The sequence below is a fragment of the Polypterus senegalus genome, chromosome 12 (assembly GCF_016835505.1).
Source record: "Polypterus senegalus isolate Bchr_013 chromosome 12, ASM1683550v1, whole genome shotgun sequence".
Taxonomy (NCBI): Eukaryota; Metazoa; Chordata; class Cladistia; order Polypteriformes; family Polypteridae; genus Polypterus; species Polypterus senegalus.
In genome coordinates this window covers 150000384-150020167 of record NC_053165.1, presented here as the reverse complement: position 1 = coordinate 150020167, position 19784 = coordinate 150000384, and the positions used below count along the sequence as shown (strand labels likewise).

At 40.7% G+C, this 19784-nt stretch overlaps 1 protein-coding gene across 17 annotated transcripts in view; it reads right to left on the bottom strand.

Moving 5' to 3' along the window:
- The window catches only part of myo5aa (myosin VAa), a 239628-nt gene that overhangs the window by 136836 nt on the left and 83008 nt on the right, over positions 1 to 19784 (bottom strand). For all 17 annotated transcript variants that reach the window (XM_039770291.1, XM_039770295.1, XM_039770296.1 and 14 more), the window contains exons 2-7: positions 17483 to 17593; positions 16619 to 16790; positions 14360 to 14504; positions 12084 to 12240; positions 6939 to 7082; positions 1540 to 1621 (exon numbers count right to left, since the gene is read on the bottom strand). In XM_039770291.1, coding sequence (XP_039626225.1) covers positions 1540 to 1621; positions 6939 to 7082; positions 12084 to 12240; positions 14360 to 14504; positions 16619 to 16790; positions 17483 to 17593 — 811 coding nt within the window. The remainder of the gene's footprint in view (positions 1 to 1539; positions 1622 to 6938; positions 7083 to 12083; positions 12241 to 14359; positions 14505 to 16618; positions 16791 to 17482; positions 17594 to 19784) is intronic.

Here is a 19784-nt window from a genome sequence, read left to right as displayed (position 1 = left end):
ATTTTTCTGTTAATTAAAAGTGTCTGTGGGTTCTATTAAAACAAGAGAGGCAGATCAGCATTCTTTTTTCTAATCTAACCTCTCTGCTGAGAAAACATGAGGTGAACACAAAACCATACCAAAAAAAAAAGAAATCAAAACTGGTCACCGTTGTAGCAATTCACATGATATTTGAGAAAAACGCACGCTACACGTTCCCCTCAGTCATCATCACTAATCACAATCATTTAGATATGGAACCAAAGAAATCACTTGGACAACAGAAGGCTCTATTTGCAGTTGCCAAGCAACAAAAACCTATTTGTATCTTCTCAAAACTTAAAAAAACAACACATACTTTGTGATCATCTGCCACTGCAGTCATTTCCCAGGATTCTGTCTGCTGCCCGTGTTGCCAGTGAGCCCAGCCCGGTCTAAACATGCTGATCGAGATACTACAATCTCCTCCACAACTGTTAATAGCTAGCATGACAGACATCTAAAGAACATGCAACGCTCGGGTTCAAACGTGTTTAGTCGTCACATGACCCTGAGATGAGGCTAGAACAATGGTTGACATAAGAGGGCAGTGGCAAATAAACATTGTACAACACTAAAAGGTGGTAGAGATAAAAAGCTGTTGGTCATAGGAGCTCAGGGGCAGATTTCTGGCAACTTGTTACAGTAGTTATTCATTGTGGTTGAATAAATCCATTTAAAGAGAATCAAAGCATTCAACACTGAAGGCCATTTGGGCTCCTTTGTAATTTCAGCTGAATGCTTTATCCCCGAGCCTGCTTTGAACTATTTGGACAGACAGACTGTGTATAAAAACGTGTGTGTGTATGTGTGTGCATTAATGAACACAACTGGGATCCCACCACAGCTGAAATTATACAGAAAAGTCAAAAAAGGTGCATTAAATCACAAAGAAGAATAAAAAACTACAAACCGATGACTCCATTGCCCCACTGAGACAACCTACAGTATGCTGGCCTTGAACACATGTCAAAGTGGTCCACCGACCTTAATGCCAACTAAACACCACAAAGCACTCCTCTGCGACCTGGCCCTTTCCCCAACCAGAAGGCCATGCCTGAGCAGGGAAAAGTCAGAGAAGATGCTGGTGGGCATCTGCAGCAGTCCCGACATGGAAATCAGTTGTCCGGACCCAAGTATAGGTGCGAACGTCTTCTCAAACCATCTAGTAGCTGGTTCACTCTGCATGCTAGCATTCACCAATGCAGTTTTTAATCTGGAAAAGCAAATGATAAAAGGCCTTGGGGCCGAAATGATCTCAGCTTTCTCTCATACTTTAAATATTAGAGAAGTCCAACTTGATGGTGTGGAAAGCCGAGTGCCTAGTGGGTCATTTCTGGTAAGTTAGAACTGCCACTACTGGATGAACCAAACGCTGATGCAGGCCATGTCTTTAGGGTAGGGCAAGAAAGTGAGGTCCTCTTGGGGAATCGTACGTGAAAACTTTCCACAGAAGGCATATATAAGCACAACAAAGATGAGCTGGTTGACAAAGCAAATACAAAACTACTAATACTTTACCTAGCTTGAGGACTTTAAGCTCCGGCAAGTTTGATGATGCGCACAGTTGATAGAAAATATGATAATTCCTCTCTTCATCGGCCTGCATAGAAACAAAAACTGTTAATACAGGTACAAAGACACAGACTATCCATCTATCCATCCAGCTATATCCTAACTACAGGGTCAAGGGGGGGTCTGCTGGAGCCAATCCCAGCCAACACAGGGCGCAAGGCAGGAAACAAACCCCAGGCAGGGCGCCAGTCCACCGCAGGGCACACACACACCCACACACCAAGCACACACTAGGGACAATTTAGGATCGCCAATCCACCTAACCTGCATGTCTTTTGACTGTGGGAGGAAAACTGGAGCACCCGGAGGACACCCACGCAGACACGGGGAGAACATGCAAACTCCAGGCAGGGAGGACCCAGAAGCAAATCCGGGTCTCCTAACTGCGAGGCAGCAGCGCTACCACTGCGCCACCGTGCCGCCCAGACACAGACTAACTACAGCATATTTGTTACATTTCAGAAGAACATGTGCACATTTATTCATCCCCAGATACTTCTTTAAGCTTTGATTTCACCCAAACCGAGTAAAGCCATTAAGATAAGGCGTGACCACCTGAGCCGTATGAGTGTCTCCTTTGTGCAGGTCATAGACACTGCTTCATTGACCCTAACCCAGCACAACAGACACAGCCTCTTTTGTGTGCCACTAAAAGTGCCAACTCAGATCAAGATTGGCATTACTTTCCTTCTTTTTGTTTATTTTCAATACCCTTGTCCCAAGTTCCATCTTTCCATCTTCTGCATTACACTACACACTAAAACAAACCTTAACTTGAAGGGAAATGCACTTTTTATAAAAGGTCATTAGGACATAGAACTTGGGCTTTGAAATATAAAATGAAAGGCACCTTTGAACATTAACACACTCTGTAGGAAACAACATTTTAAATATTGTACTTCTCACTAGATTCCGAGTTTCCTTTTCTAAGGAGGCAGCACAGTGCAGCATTTGTCTACAGGAAGGGTGCGGTGTGGTGCAGTGTCAGCCATTACTAGCCTTCCTTGGCTGGCTGTAATATTTCAGAAAGGGACTGGGAAACAGAGATCTACAGTTGCAAAGTAGGACAACACGGACCCGGGAGACTGGGGATGGGCTAAGAATAGGGCACATTATTAGTCTAAACGCAGGAGAACACCAAGATGAATGCAATCTGCATTTCAACATATTGCATTACAAAAGCTCTGTGTGTGTGTTGCCAGAACGCCCTTCAGAGTGCTTTAATTAAATAAGCAACAAACAAACCTGCCTAAATGAATAAATATTTGAGTGAATGAATGGCTTCAATCTCAAAGTGGCTACATGTATAAATAAAACAAGAAAGCTTCTCTCCAATTAAAAAGATAATAAGTCGGCTCGGGACACAACCCATCTAAACAAATTGACATTTCACATGTTTAGATCTTCGGTGAGAGCTGAATGGCAGCTCTCATGAGAAATGCCCTTGTTCAGTGGGCACCTGCCATTAACACCTGCAGGGTTTCATATACTGATGTACCAAGAAGCTGGCATCGGCCTTAAAGTGGACAGTTTTCATTTCTGCTTACACACAACCCTTCTTTCAACCTCACTAAACAAATTGTGACCATATGTGAGAGTTCAAAATCTCAGTACTACTGGTAGAGCCGTAATACCGCTACACGAACACGAATGCGCCGTTACAAAAAGCAGAACCACAATCTGGACAGTCTAAAAACTTATTGAATGTACACTGCATCGTCTTTCTAAAAATTACTCAGTAAACTTCTACATCTCTATGCTCCTGTTCGCCCACCAAGGTTCCACCGATTCTGGCACTCTTGTTGTGCTCCAAACTAACCTGTGCCGTATGGGCGACGGAGCCTTCGACTTTGGAAGGACCTCCTTAAATTAATGAGATCAGCTGACTCAATTCAATCTTTTAAAAACGCATCTTAAAACTTCATTTGGTCAGAAAGTCATTGACCTTACCCTGACATTCTGACCCCTTATCAGTTTACCATCTCAGTCCTGGGGCCTCATTTACAAACCTTGCGTACGCACAAAAAGAGGCACATAACGTGCGGACGCAACTTTCCACATAAACAACGGGATTTATAACAGAAAACTTGAAGGGCGAATGTGTGTATATTTAAGGTAACTCTCTCTGAAATGTTGTATACACATGCGTCAAACTGGGAAACGACGACACACTTGATAAAGTAGGGAAATGCAACCAAACCAGATAAATGATGACTTGCATGCATTATTATAATAGAGTAAAACTAGCCACCATACCTATTTAATAGAATAACTTAAAAATATTTGCTACCTCTTGCTCTATGCGTGTATCTTCAGCACCTCTCCCCTATATTTACTGTACATGTGTATGAATGTCTCTTCACCGTTGCTCCCTTGCCCCAAGCGTGTTCCTGTAAAGCCTGCTGCAGAGATTCTTCTCATTTTCAAGGTGTCTTTCTTGCCTCCTGTCCGGTTTTATACTTTCTGCCTTTGAAGGCGATTCTCTAAGTCACGGGTGTCAAACTCCAGGTCTGGAGGGCCACAGTGGGTGCAGGTTTTCTTTCTAACCCTTTTCCTAATCAGTGCCCAGTATTCACTGCTAATTAACCTCTTTTCTCTCTATTTTAATAGCCCTGTTTTTAAGGATTAAGTCTTTTGAGTTGATTCTTTTCTTCATTAAATGACAGCCAAACAGAAATGAGACATAAAACGAGCCAACAGATGACCAGCTAAATTGGGGCTTCAAACTCTAACCAGTTCTTTAATGAGAAGCTAATTCTTGCTGTTAATTAAAGCCGTTATTCAATTCCATGGCTTGTTGCTACTCTGACATTTCTAAAACTGTTGATATTTTGTTTTTTTCTAAGAACTCCTAAAATGTTTTGGTAACCTGAGGGATCAACCTTACTGAGACCTTCATCTTTATTTTCAGATTTTGTTTGATGGGTACAGGTGAGCTGGTCATGTCCTGCTTGTTTTATGTCTCATTACTGTCTGGCTGCTAATTAAGGAAAAACCAACCAAGGAGCCTGAGTCAAGCTAATTAAAGCTAAGGCCAATGAAGTTAATTAGCATCAAAAACTGGTCACTAATTAAGAAGATGGATAGAATGAAAACCTGCAGCCACTGCGGCCCTCCAGGACTGGAGTTCGACACCCCTGCTCTAAGTGATCGCCTTTAATCCTCTTTGTGCATTTCACACTTGCACTTCCTTTTTCTTTGTGGCGCCAAAGGCAAACTGGGAATTCACACCAAAGGCAATTTGGATTGCTCCAAGGGACTGGACACTCAGAACTTTGCGTTTTATTATATAATAGATAAATAAAGAGACATAAATTATTTGATGATAATTCATATCACCTATTATAATGTGTGGTAACATGACAAAAATATTACACCTCACAAGTGTTGGATATGAAAGACAGACACATGTATTTAAGTTCCCGTTTAAGAAGGCCAATGCTGTGTATTTGTGGTGAAGAACGTTTTCGGTTTTTCGTCATTTTATTGGGGCTACTTTTCACTTCTTACTGGACTGACCTGCCGGTCAGGAATATTCAGCCACACTTCATTCCATCATGCACGCTGTTCTGGAAGCCATTAGCTGAGCAATGGAGGCATTATATCCAGTTTTGGTATGGTGTGGGTGCACGTACATTAAACATAACATGTTTCTGCCAACAAAAAGTATCAATCTACAGCAGTGTCCGATTCTGCTAATGCAATTTGATCACTTTACTGCACTCATATTCCAATAAGGGCATCTATTGAGAATGAAGCTGCTTTTTCCAATGGAAACCGTTACATTCCATTAACGCACAAGTCATCTGTGATACATGTCTCCGTCAGCTCGGTAACCCGTGATTCATTTATTTTGAAGCAAATTAGATTTGGCAGACATGAGGATACTGTACGTGGAGGCAGGCTTGCTGATAAAGTAAGTGGCTGAATCCTCATCAGTGTTTCATGTACTCTATACTACTCATTGTACCAGCAATCGTGTGATTAAATGTGCCAGGGGATAATGGCTACCCACTCAGACACAGGCAGCTTACACCCTTAAATTTTCCCCAGAGCCCCAGAACACAAAGAAGAGGTGCTAGAATTCTGCACATGATCAATGCATCAGGAGTGAGGCTGCTCTATAAGCCAATGAACATCTTCAGCATCGTGTAAATTAGCAGCGAGGAGTGTTCACAAACACACATTTACAAGGTGATTGGAATTTATAAAAAGTAAATTGTGTAGAAATGGGTGTACGGTAGGTTTTAATTTAATTGCTGTATGCATTCTCCTGTTTTTGTTTTGTTTTTGAGTGCACACTCAAAAAAAATTAAGAGTGGCCACAATAGTTTTTATATTGACATAATAAATCACAGAAAGTGATGCTATTTCGGAAACAATGGGTTCCTATTATAGAGTAGACCATGAAAACGGACTATGGAATTGAGCAGTAGTCGACAGGAACGTGTTTCATACTGAAGTGGTTCCGTCAGGGTTGCGGTAAAGGGACGAACTTCTGCCCTCCCCTCAGACGCAACTTGGACAACGAACTGAAAGCGGTTTGCTCTCATTGCTGCTCCATGTTACCTATTCCACAGGTTAGTATACAATAAAGCCCCAGATTACATCACCATTGAAGGCCAGTGGAGTTCAGTTCCAGACCTGCTTAACGTAGCTCATCCTCTGGTGGAGGTGAAGTTCGCATACACTTCGGCATTTGCTACTTTTGTCATTTCTCTTGCTGTGGCCCACTTGTGGGGCCCATAACACATATTTTCACGCTCAAATCTATGGAAAATTTTATAAAATGAGGAGCCAGGTGCTCAGGGTGCTTTGTATCACAAATTATGCTACTTGTTCAGGGTTTTCAACTATTTTGTTTTTATTCTGGTTTACTAACTTAACTAATTTTAATGCTTTGTATATATTGCATTTATCTGTATTTTTTTTGCATATATTATGTGTGTTCAAAGTTATATAATGCCCTATTGTTCTTTTTGAATTTCAGTAAAGCGATTTGAGCATGGGAAACTGGCTAGTTAAATAAAATATTATTAGTTCAAATTATAATCTGCTGCATCAAATTAAATATAACATTTTTAATTACAATATCTATTAAAAATAAATTATAGGTTACTGTTCATTCATCCACCTACGTTGTGTGTTATTTCCTGGCTGGGGTTGCAGGGATCTGCACAACAACAGTTTCAAACTTAAAATTCTACATATATAATTACAATTAACAAATTATTGCAAATAGAGTACAACTAATTAACCACTACCAACGAGATCATTAAAATATAGGACTACAGAGGATTGCTTGTGTATAATCAAATCTGAAAAGTTCCCAGCATCACACATACCTGAAACACCACCCTGGACTTCTCCAGCAGGTAAGTTCTCATGTTGGCACCAATAATCCTGTACCTCTTGTCAAATCCGATCTCGATGTATTTCCCAAAACGGCTACTGTTGTCATTCCTGGTAGTTTTGGCGTTACCTATTGACTGAAGCACAAGAAACACAAGATCTAAAAACAGTTTTAAGGCACTATGTCCCTTCTTAGCTGAAGAGACGGTACTACAAAGAAGACATTCATCCATCCATCCATCCATCTTCCTAACCCACTTAGCCAAGGCAGGGTCTCAGGGCACCTGGGTTCTATCCCAGCAATCATCAGGCACAAGGCAGGAACACCACCTAGACACCCCCACAGGAAAGAAAATATAAAAAAGATTTTATTTTGATTCTTCTTATATTTCATTTCTGTGATATGGCATGAGGTGTAACATTGATATGGTGCACATCACCCTGCCAAATTGAAATTAATTACTAAATATCAAATAATTGTACATTATAGTCTTACATGGCTTTGTGCAACAGATCTCAGAGTGAGTGTGTTACAAAGTGTACGACTGCCATGATCTGCTTGCACTCAAAAGCCCTACTAGTCACTCGGACTCGCATCAGTGTGCAGCTCAAAGTGCTAGGAGGAGGCTTGATGGTCGCTGCTCCACAGTAAGCATTAGGACCCTAATCCTGTGTCCCGGACCGTAAGCACGCCTAGGATCAGTCCAGTATCCTGCTATTTCAGTGGCTACCAGCTACCGTGTCAAGCGGAGCACAATGTCATTTCAATTGATCACTGTTGAAAAGATAAATACTTTTAGCAACGACTGCCACCAGTACTGTTAGCCAACAGGGTGCTGGCGGAAATTGGGCTACTGTTGGCCGAAGAAGAAGAAGGAGAGGAAGAGGGGGGAGATGTGTCTGGAGGCGGAGGAAGGTAAAGAGAGTGGAACTGAGGGTAGGAACTTTGAATGTTGGCAGTATGACTGGTAAGGGGAGAGAGTTAGCCGATATGATGGAGAAAAGGAAGGTTGATATATTGTGCGTGGAAGAGACTAAATGGAAGGGGAGTAAAGCCAGGTGGATTCAAATTGTTCTGTCATGGTGTGGATGGGAGTCACTGGGATAATAAGAAAAAAAATAGATATCTGATGCTTAATGCCTGGAACTCAGTGAATAGTGCCAAGTAAGATACCAGGCAACAGCTGTGCACCAACATGTCTCTGTTCTGGAATTGCATCTGCAAGTGAGGGACCAGAGCTTAAGAGACAAGATGATTACATATGCTAGTCACACAGAGTCACGGTGTCCATTTTAAGCACTGTATTTAAAGAGGAAAGCAATCAGCACAAACGTACGAATCTGCCAGAAGAAAGAGGCACACAAAAAAAAAAAACAGACAAGTAATTTACACTGACAAGAAGCCACACAAGACCAGCAGTGTCCAGGCACTTAGTAAAATAAGTTCAACCTTAATTTAGGGCAAGTGACCTCCGAATGGGTCAGTTAGGCTGGAAAATCTGGCTAGCCAAGAAGTTCCCTTGAGATGACAACTTATCTACTTCCTATTTCTAGAGGCTGAAGATACATTCTTGCTACCTGTAAATGAATAAATAGAGCAGTTGCATTTGCGAGGTCAGGCACCGATGTCGGACAAAAAGGTATGGCTTGTAATCGGCATGCCAATTCATGCCAAAGGTGTTCAGTAGGGTTGAGGTTAGAGTTCTGTGAAGGCCACTCACGTTCCTCAATGTCTTTGTAGGCCTGGCTTTGTGCACAGGGGTACACTTATACTCGAATGGAAAAGGGCCTTCCCCAAGCTCTTGCCACAAAGCTGGAAATGCACAACTGTCTAAAACGTCTTTGTATTCTGTAAAGGAGAAGTTTGATATTTTTCACAAACATGCCATATATTCATTTGGCACGAAAACTTGTGTTCTAAAGTTAACGTGGATGGTGCAGTTGTAGGGCTGCTGCTTTGCAGTAAGGAGGTTGTGGGTTCACTTCTTGGGTCCTCTTTGTGGACAGTGCTTTGAGTAATGAGAAAAACTCTATATAAAATGTGAGGACTTATTATTTTTATAATTGATTTCTATAAATTTAAGAAATGATCTTGCTGGCTTTGGTGCTTTATAATGGAAGCTATGGGGAAAGGAGGAAAAGTATGTCTATTTTCCAAGCCAAGATAGTTGTTGAGTATTGAACCGTGTCTGCAATTACATGCACATCGTAGAATAGTGTATACATGTAATTTTTGAACAACACCACAAATATTACGAGATTCAGCAATTTTAAAAGACCACAAGCCGTGCGCGATAGCTGCACAAAAAACCTTTTACATCCCCAGTGTGTGGATTCCTCCCAACAAACCAAATCACAGTAAAACTTCTCGTGCCACATGGCTGGTTTCATTTTGGATTTACTTAGATACTTTATTAATCCCAATTACATGGCTATTTATACAAGAAAATATGTTTCCTTAACACGAGAAAAATAGTACCAGCTTTATGATACAAAATGATTATTTTGAGATCCCTTTTGTTGTCACAAACATGTGTCAGAGACATGGAAGGCCCGGATCAACACTTGATAACTATCTTGGTCTGAAAAAATGGATATATTTGCTTAAGTTTTTAAGCTTTTTGTTCCATGCCCCATAACCCTCCATTGTAAAGCACCAGAGGAGGCAAAACATATTGTTTTTTTAAATTTATAGAATGCGCTTAACTTTAGAACACATTTTGCATGGCAAATGTATATGGATAGATAGATAGATAGATAGATAGATAGATAGATAGATAGATAGATAGATAGATAGATAGATAGATAGATAGATAGATAGATAGATAGATAGATAGATAGATAGATAGATGGGATACTTTATTAATCCCAAGGGGAAATTGTAGCATATTTGTTAAGAAATAACTTTGACTTGAAAAATACCAAACTTATTCTTTAACAATACTCTACACTGGAACCATGAGGCCTATCCTAAACCATGAAAAACAGCCTCAGACCACCAAACTTTACAGAAGGGACTATGTAGTTCTGCTGGCCTCCATCAACTCCAGATTTATCCATCAGACTGCCAGAAAGTGAAGCGTGAAGAGGGGACCGGGCAGTCTAATGGTCTGGAATCCCTACAGATTTTATTTTTTTCTCCAGCCGTCTGGAGTTTTTTTTTTTGTTTTTTCTGTCCACCCTGGCCATTGGACCTTACTCTTATTCTATTTTAATTTTCTTACTGTGTCTTTTATTTTTCTATTCTTTATTATGTAAAGCACTTTGAGCTACTGTTTGTATGAAAATGTGCTATAGAAATAAATGTTGTTGTTGAACACATGCCCACTGCTCCAAAACCCAATGCTGGAGTGTTTTATACCACTCTGCTTGGCACTGCACATGGTGATCTCAGACTTGTGTGCAGCTGCTCAGCCTTGGAAATCCATTTCATGAAGCCCCTGACAGACAGTTCTTGCGCTGATGTTGCTTCTAGAGGTACTGTGGACCTCTGTTGTGAGTGATGCAATTTTAATGCCCAATGTGCTCTATGAGTTTGGGAGGTCTTATGACTTTGTGGCTGAGCTGTTGATCCTCTATGACGCCTCCACTTTACAATACTGCTGCTTACAGTTGACCCGTGCAGATCTAGCCGAGTGAGTATTCATGTGTGCATTATAAGCGAATTGTCATTTGTCATTTGAAAAACAAATTAAAAAAAAACATGTGTTGCATTTTAGCCAGAGTAACCCTCCCCAGCAATTCGCTGGGGTTCAAATTCATGTTTTTGGTCTATTTTGTTCATTTTTTATTCTTTTATTTATGGTAAAAGTTACTTTTGTTGATTATTTGTATCATTCTTTAATTTTTGATTCTGTCTGTTTATGTAAGATGCCTGGGTTATGTTTTGTGGTGGGTCCTACACGAGGTGGGTGTCAATAATAACCAGGAACTGCTCTCCACTCTATAAATCTGGAGGGTCTCCCACAGTTCCTGACAGTTAATTTCAAATGCGCTAGGGAGGTTTGGCGAGTTCTGCGTTTTTGCTTTGCCTTGAGTTTTTTTTTTTTTTTGTGATCTACTGGATTTTTTTGACCTTTCGTTCTGTATTGTGGGTATTTTGTTTTGTGACTTGTGCACTTGGATTGCCTTGTGTTTCAGGCAGCTCCTTTAGGTCTTTCATGCTCTACAGAGCTTCACTACATGTCAGAGAATTTTGTGAAGAATAAATAATAATCTGCGGTGGGCTGGCGCCCTGCGCAGGGTTTGTTTCCTGCCTTGCACCCTGTGTTGGCTGGGATTGGCTCTAGCAGACCCCTGTGACCCTGTAGTTAAGATATAGCGGGTTGGATAATGGACGGATGGATAAATAAGAATGCCCTTTTATCTAACCAGGATTTGGCGATATCCCCCTCTAGTGCTTTTGCAACATTTTGGGATTTAAGTGCTTTAGAACTTCCAGCCATAATAGGGTGGCCCAATGAGAAAAGTGGAAGGGCCTGTGGAGATGACATTTTTGGTATAAGAGGTGGGAGAAAACCTGAAAATGTAGAATAAAGTTCATGCCGACAATAAGAAAATGTGAAATGCTATCCAAACCAAGACCAAGCTGGGATTTGAACTTAGATGATTGGAGATGTGAGTCAACCTCACTTTATCTACATTAGCATTGCAAGGAGAAGGAGCTGCCTGGGGTGAGGCCTGTTTCTAGGTAGCCCACTGAAGGTCCTGGGTCTGGCTCTACGCCCTTTTGGCCATCTTGTATCTATGAATCACAACACTCCTCTGGTCAGTGGAGTGCTGGTAGAACTAGGAATCAAGAGGATATTGGCTGGCAAGGGTTACAGTGACAGCATGAATAGAAGATTTAGGATGGAGAGGAAAGTAGGGAAGCGAAACGGTTATAAGATCTTAAAGGAGGATTTATGTGGGCTGAGAAAGGGATAGTTGTAGCTGAAAACAAACAGAAGGAAATAAGAAACCAAAAGAAAGAGACAAAAACGAGTCACCTCCAAAACAAATATGAAGAAATGTTGTGGGGATGTTTAAAAAACAAAAGCAGGCCAAGAGGGGTGGAAGAAACAAACAACAAAATCCTGGTAGCAGGGAGATGCAATCATTGGACTATTTGGAATAAAACATTAGGAAAGATTTTTTACCTCCATGATGGGGTTTGAGGCCAACACCTTCTCCTCCACATTGGCCTCACTTTCCGACCCACTGACTGTTGCAAAGTATCTCATTGCATACTTGGCAGATACAGTTTTACCAGCGCCCGATTCACCGCTGACAATTATAGACTGGTTCCGCTCATCCCTGAAAATAATCAGAATGATTTGAGAAATAATATAAGCAAATGTGAAACAAGCATGTTGTGCCATGAGATTACAGAGGCTCTTTGTTGGCTCTATTAAATTAGTCCAGGAACAGGAAAACAAAAATCACTTAGAAATGTTATGTAATGTCTACTCAGTTACCAATATACTCCTACATCGTTTGGATTAAATTTATGCAACTGCATGGGGGACAACAGCAAGTGCCAATTACTCTATTACGTTAAAAACTATCACCAGCTAAAGATTATAGAAAACGGACTTGCCTGTCCAAATATCTCTCTGGTTAGAACTCTGACTAATTTGGAAAACTGTTCTATATTGGCTGCGGTGGGCTGGCACCCTGACCAGGGTTTGTTTCCTGCCTTGTGCCCAGTGTTGGCTGGGATTGGCCCTAGCAGACCCCTGTGACCCTGTAGTTGGGATATAGCAGGTTGGATAATGGATGGATGAATGTTCTATATTGGAGCATTGAATAAGCTCTCCAGAATTCTAAAAAATACTACGTCTTATTATATACCGATCACAAACCATCAGGCTTTGTGTAAAAGCAGCACACTCTCAAACTGACTTAACACAATTCAGGGTTGTAGGAGGCTGGGGTCTATCCCAGCAGTACAGGGCACAAGGCAGGAAACAGAGCTGGGTAGGGCGCCTGTGATTTCAAACCACCAATCAACCGAAGGATGTACATCTTTGGGGATGTGGGACACAGAGACACCATGAAGACTTAACATTGGCAACAGCTGGGCATGGGATTCAAACCCTGGACTCAGAATCTGTGAGGCAGTAGCATTGATTGTTGTGCCATCATAGTCTGAAAATTCATTAAAAATGGAATGCGTCAAAATGTCACAACTAATAATACGGTGATTTAAAGTCCAACGGCCCAAACGCTATGGAATACCGACACTCCTAGAAGTCATTTTCATACAGAACAAACAGCGATGTGACAAGCTGTGACCCACTGATTTTGAGCAAGTTCCTTCAAAAATAAAACTAATCACATGAATAAATCATTATTTAAATGATGCTCTTGATTGACTTCAGTATTTCAATTATTTAAACGCGGTCAATCAACCAGCCAATCAACAGATCACCAATTAATAAACAGCTATCAAGAACACCTTCTTGAGAATTTCTGGAGTCTGTTGGATTTCCTAGCACATGAACCACAACGGCTCCTAATATTTGGGAAGGCAGAAAGAAAGGCATTCTAACAATAATTCCCCAAGATGATCATAAGTATGTCTCCCAGCTCAAACATTAGCAAGCGCTTATTATAAACTTTAACAATATTTTTAGATTGATGGATTCTTCAGACTGAATTGCATTTAGAAGGCTAACCCTCGAGTTCTGCTCACATTCATAGCATACTTGCTATGCCAGCACTAATTAGAAATGATTCCAACACCAGGCAGCATGCTGACATATCATTCACAAAAAAATAAAATTAAAAACCATAACCCCTGGATGTTTTCATTATGTCATTTCAGCCCTTCATGAACACTTCAGGTAAAAACCACAGTTCACACTTCATCTCCTGAGCTCTGGTGATAAAACCGACTTCCTACTTTCTGGGAAAAGGGCGATTCATCTAGGCAGCAAAGAGCTAAAACCTGATAATGATTTTTCACCTAGCATGGCGAGAGGAGTTTTGATAAGTCAAGGATTCAGCCAGCAAGTAGACATGGGAGAGGAAAAGCCCCCCCTTGGGCTGGGTGTCATTTGCAGTTAATATATGTGATACAATCTGAAGGCGACTAGGAAAAAAGTTACGAAGAAGGATCAAATGTGATATTTAATACCAAGATAATAATTCCTTTGCTTCTTTTTTCTGATGAACAGACTGAATACTATATTTTGATGTATACAATAAAATAAAAACACACTTGTATTAAAATGCACCCTCAATTTTATGCTAAGCTGCCGATAAACACAAGCCAAATGTCAGAAAGGGCAGAGTGGGATTAATCAGTGGAGGTTTATAATAGGTGAAGTCATCTCACCATACTCATGTAAGTAATGTTCTAACACTCACCACTAAGCCTCCTTTAAAGCCTCACCTGTAAAACAGAAGTCAGGAGGACAACAGTACAAACCTGGCCATTTGTTTATAAGCCTCTTCTGCCACTGCAAATATATGAGGGTCCATGTCGCCCATGTTCTGTCCACTGTAAGCATTGATAATATCTGTGCCATAGATGGGTAAAGTTTCATATGGGTTGATGGCCACCAAGACGATACCTTTAGATAGGAGGGAAAAGAAAGACACAGGCTCAAAATCTGTTAGAAATTCATTATGGGAGATTAATGATCACTATGCTGTAAGGAAAAGAAAAACAAAAAACAGCCGGATCTGGAGCTAATTTTGCAAAGTTGTGGGGAGGCAACATGGACAGTGGCTAAAGCAAAGGCCACTTACATTACCAGCTCAGCACTGCGTGATCCAGAACTGATCACTTAACCTGCGTTTACTCCAAATGAAAAAGACAATAATCTAATTAAACAGCTTTATTGTAGAGATGCATTTGTAGAAAGCTTTGGGTTGGTGTTTCACTACAGAATGGTACACATAAAATAAAGGTTTAGCATTTCATTCCGGTTCTGTAAAGCTGCACAGAAAAGGTAAAGTTTAATGTATTACTATATAATTACACCGAGTCCTTTTTTATTACTACTTTGAAATACTACTATCACAGCATTACATTCCTGGTCAACATTGGCAACTAAATATTTTATCACTGAAAATTTGGCGATACGAGAATGTCTCAGAAATGCTTAAAAAGGGGCATGTCTTGCCATCCTGAGCTTCTGTATAGAAAATATGAATGGGAATCCCGCCGACTATACCAGTTTACACATTTTTTTTTCTTCTTTTTTTAAGCATACAGTCAATGGTAAACTAAATCAGTTGGTGGTGCTCTTTTTTGTGAATCATACAAGTGTTTTGTTTTTTTTTTTTTTATTTATAGAAAACACTAGACTTTGAAACACAAGTTTGTGGGGGAAAATTCTGGTCTTGAAACCCGAAAGGTTGATCATAAAAATCAGACCCTGACTTATACGCCTGTTCAGAATACGACCCTTTATTTATTTATTTTTTTTACATCTTCTTGCCTCCTCTAATCTCACATCAGTTTCTCAGACACATCGAATTTTGTTGCAGCAGCACAGTTACCAATTTCTTTTGCCACTTCAACGACTTTAATTTAAAACTAGCTTCAGATTTTCTTCTGATCGAACGCTCTGTCGTAGATAAGGAATGCTCTTACAGTAAATGTGTATGAGATTCAAAAAACACAAAACAGTACAAACGTCACTTCAGAATAGTTAAGGTATTACCGTGTGCTCCGTGGTTACTCTCTCAGTGGGCATTAGCATATCGTAATCTCTTGGACCAATAGCGTGTGTTTTCCGCATTCGACTTATATTATAAAATACCAAAAATTACACGATAAAATCAAGTCCCGACTTATCTGCGGGAGAACTTGAACGCGAGTATACATGGTATATACCATGTTTGTGAAGAAGTAACTGCGACTTAAAGATGAATGTCAAAAAAAGAAGTAGTTTTTCCTGTATACAGCCTGTGGAATGTGAAAGCATCTCGAACATGAACCTCTAAATAATCAAATAATCCAGAGTTTCCTTTTTGTAGACTACCTTCTGCATTCTATTTATAACTAAGGCTCCCTGCATGTTGGACTTTGATCATCTCCATTTTTTTCTTCCATTATCCAGTTACCAGACTATTCAAGATGGTCAGCTCCTTCTGAACTCTTTTTACTGTCTTCAGAATTTGCTGCTCCTTTAATTTTGATATCAAATTCAGATTGCCACGGTCCTCCCACTAGTTTTAAATCAACAATATTATAAGTGATGACTTAGCACAGACACCAAAAGGAACCATGGCTGACCTCGCCACATGTTGTTTTTTAACCTGCTCCAAACTAGCATCTTATAATTACAGTCAATGCTAATGGCAGGTGCCAATTAACTCTGAGGCCTACCTATTTACATGTATTTTTGCTTCTCTCTGTGCGTAGGACGGTATGAGGGTCATAATGAGGGTACCATAATTCAACGCATCGTGAATTTCTGAACCAGTCACATGAACAGAGAATGACTGAAGTCCAAGATGCACACATTGGTAAACAGGTACACTAGCAATAACAAAGAGTAGCTCTCTCTCTAGTCGACTTTCACCATAGCATTGACCAAACACTTCTTGAACAGCTAACACAATGGCCATGCCTTATTTCGATGGTAAGGCCAAAAATGCACGCCATACATTAAACAGTTCTAACAAAAAGGCCGATTTCTCCCAAACAATCCAAACAAATAAAGCAAGAATTTACCACAGTAGGTGTAAATAAGCTTGGAATCTATAAAGCGCACTTTGAGGTTATGCAGGACAGCAGGCTCATGGAGGTAACTGAGAGCCGTGAGGTCATTTTCACCAACCAAGATGTCAGGGTTGCGAAGATGAGGCAGATTCATGGTCCTGGGATCCAACTGGTGTTCCACCACCTAGGAGGAGGACAGGGGGACATAAAAAGGTTATTATTCCAAAAATGCGTTCATTTAATTGTGTGAACTTGAATACAGGGTTGCCAGGAGCTGCCATCTATTTCGTCTGAATCAAAAGCAAGGCAGGACCTGGAAACTGATGGACCACATTCATTACTGGGAACACTCAGGGAAACTATAACAGTTAAGAGGTGGCAATTCTTTAGACTACAGCAGACATGACAAGACAAAAACACCACATTGAAGGGCACAAGCAACAGAAAAATCAGACCAGAGCTATGAGGTGGCAATAGTAGACATGTGCCACCCTGCTGTTCTAAAATAGACTATTGAAGGTGAATAATAAAAAAAATTAACACAGAGAATAGAAAAAAAAAAAAAAAAGAGTGAAAAAAGTGAAAAAAAATACAAAATGTTTAAATATTTAATACAGAATGTTAAGTGAAGTCTCATAACTTGCACCAAGGCCACTTGGTTTCCATTAATCATGGTCATCTTCTTTCTTTTCTTTAACTCACCGGTGGGTGTACAGTATTTCATTTTATTGTACATGTACTTTATTTCTACTTGTTTTATTTATGTTCATTGTGTGTTTTAATGTAAAACACTCTGGCTAAAGCATTACTGATGTTGTATCAAATGTGCTCTATAAATAAATTGACATGGACATTAATGGCAACCTTGCTTCTTACCGTGCCATCCTCCAGTTCCAGGCGGAGTAGTTTATCACCCTGCTTGTAGTCCTTAAGAAGCTTTGCTGATTTCCATACATCTTCAGCATCAGGGATCCAAACCCTGGCCTCCTAAAAAACAAAACCAAATACAGACAGGCGATCAGGAAACAGGACAGAGCCAACACAGTGAAATGCCAAGTTTGGAGGTCTTGATAAGACTTGGCAGTGTTTTAAGGTCACATAACTCACCACCTCTAGAAATCTTCAGAATTATTTTTTGACTTCCTGGTCTTGCTTTTCCAGAATTGTGAACACACTAAACGTGAGCAATCTATAGGACAGGCATTTACTGTATAAAAACTGCAAGCCCTAACTTAGGATACACCGCTTGACCGTATCAGAGAAAGATCACTTATTTAATTTTGGCGCAGCAAGCCACCATCGTTCAAGAAACAAAGACGCACGGATTACATCAGCCTCTCAGTCTACACATTTGTCAGATGAGTGCCGTCACACACGCTTAAGGCTTGTAATTTCTGCCGAGTTCTTGAGAAGGCGAATTTCTGCATTTCATTCAGCTCCTCGTTAATTGGGCTTCTTGTGGCTTTAGTTGTGCACACTGCAGATTTAAAAATATCCCGCTGTGCACGCAAATTGCTTTTCTGCTCTATTCAGTGAAGACGGTCATTGATTTTAGCACATAGAGTGAAAATCTATTTGTTTGTTTTTTTTTGTATAGTAACTGCTCCTTTATTTCTAAAGAATTACTTTAAAAAAAATAAGATGCGACATAAAAACAGAACCATTTCTGAGGAACAACATACATGCGACGCTGCGGTTGATGGGTGTGCATCATAAAATGTCTGCTATTGGAGAATTACTGACAAAGAGGAAACAGTGGAAAAAAAATGTACGTTAACATTCTCAAATCAGTTTAATTCAACTTAGCCATTTCCAGCAAGATCTGGGAGCAAGGAGGAACATTTCATACACACCTAGACTTGCACTTACACCAGGCCAATCTGATGGCTATGGAATTCAGATACTTCACATAAAGCCACTGTAATAACAAAGTAGAGACAATAAGGAACAAACCCCATACAATTACAATTGCAAAGGAAATAAACGCGCATAAGCCGTGTTAAAAGAGAAAGTCTATTCAGATGGGGGTTTTGTTCCAGCTACTCAAAATGGTGGTGCTTTTGGATGCGGGACCACATGAACACCCAGATGTGACGTCTGTGATGGAAAAGCCTTCAATCTTCAGGTCTACGGAGTTAGGAAAAGGCGTCATCATGGAGTGGCTGATATTTACCATCACCTGAGCCCTTAAACTGTCCCCGATGCACATGCGTGACACTACATTATTATGGAGGATGAGACAGTTGGTGGCTTACTACACGAGATGACCTCAAGGTTGAGCTGAAAACCAAGGGTGTATACTGAAAAAAAAGGAATGGACACTAAAAGCAAGTAAACGACAACACCTTGAAAAAAAAAGTGCAGTGTTTCTCAAAATGGGGACCGGGATACATGGAAAGGGGGTCCTCAAAAATAACTGGTGTCACACACATGCACTTGGAAGACAACATGTGAGGTCATCAAGTTGTAATGCCACCCTGAGACAAGGGTTGGCACTGTTGCCGAATGCTTCCACCTTCTTCCTCATTGACTGATCGGATGACCAGCAGCACCAGTGATGTCATTTCCAGGTCACGAACTCCCTGAGCCTGCCTCTTCCACCCTGGCTTCCGCCTCCATCTTGGAGCAAACTGGATTGGTGACTCACATCTGAAAGTACAATCAGAACGTTGACCTTTGTCACACAGTGGACAGCTTACGGGATCTAGTAATGGTAATTCCCTGCAGTTCCACAGGTTGGCGCTGTGTATTAAATGCTTTTTTCCCATCCTACTCTACAGACAGATTGACAGCTTTAACATCGAAGATGTAACGTTTGGTGTCCATCCACCTGCACCCACCACTTCCGCCCAGAAGTACTCAAATGCGAAGACTATCGCCACTCAAAAGTGAAGACTTCACCATCTTTAGTCAGTCTCGGTTAAGACTTCCATCTGAAAAGATTCAACAATCGTTCAACAAGGTTCCCCCTCCCCCCCATTCAATTATACGGGCCTTTAATGTCCTCTTGGGCACGGCCATCAGCAGTGTGTCTGTCTGCGGAGAGAGTGTCGACCTCGTTGAGAGGTTTACTTACCTCAGCAGTGACATTCATGTCTCTGGTGACTCTTCCTATGAAGTCAGTAGACAGACTGAGATGAGCATAGGGGGGTCATGAGGTCGCAGTAAAGCGGTGTGT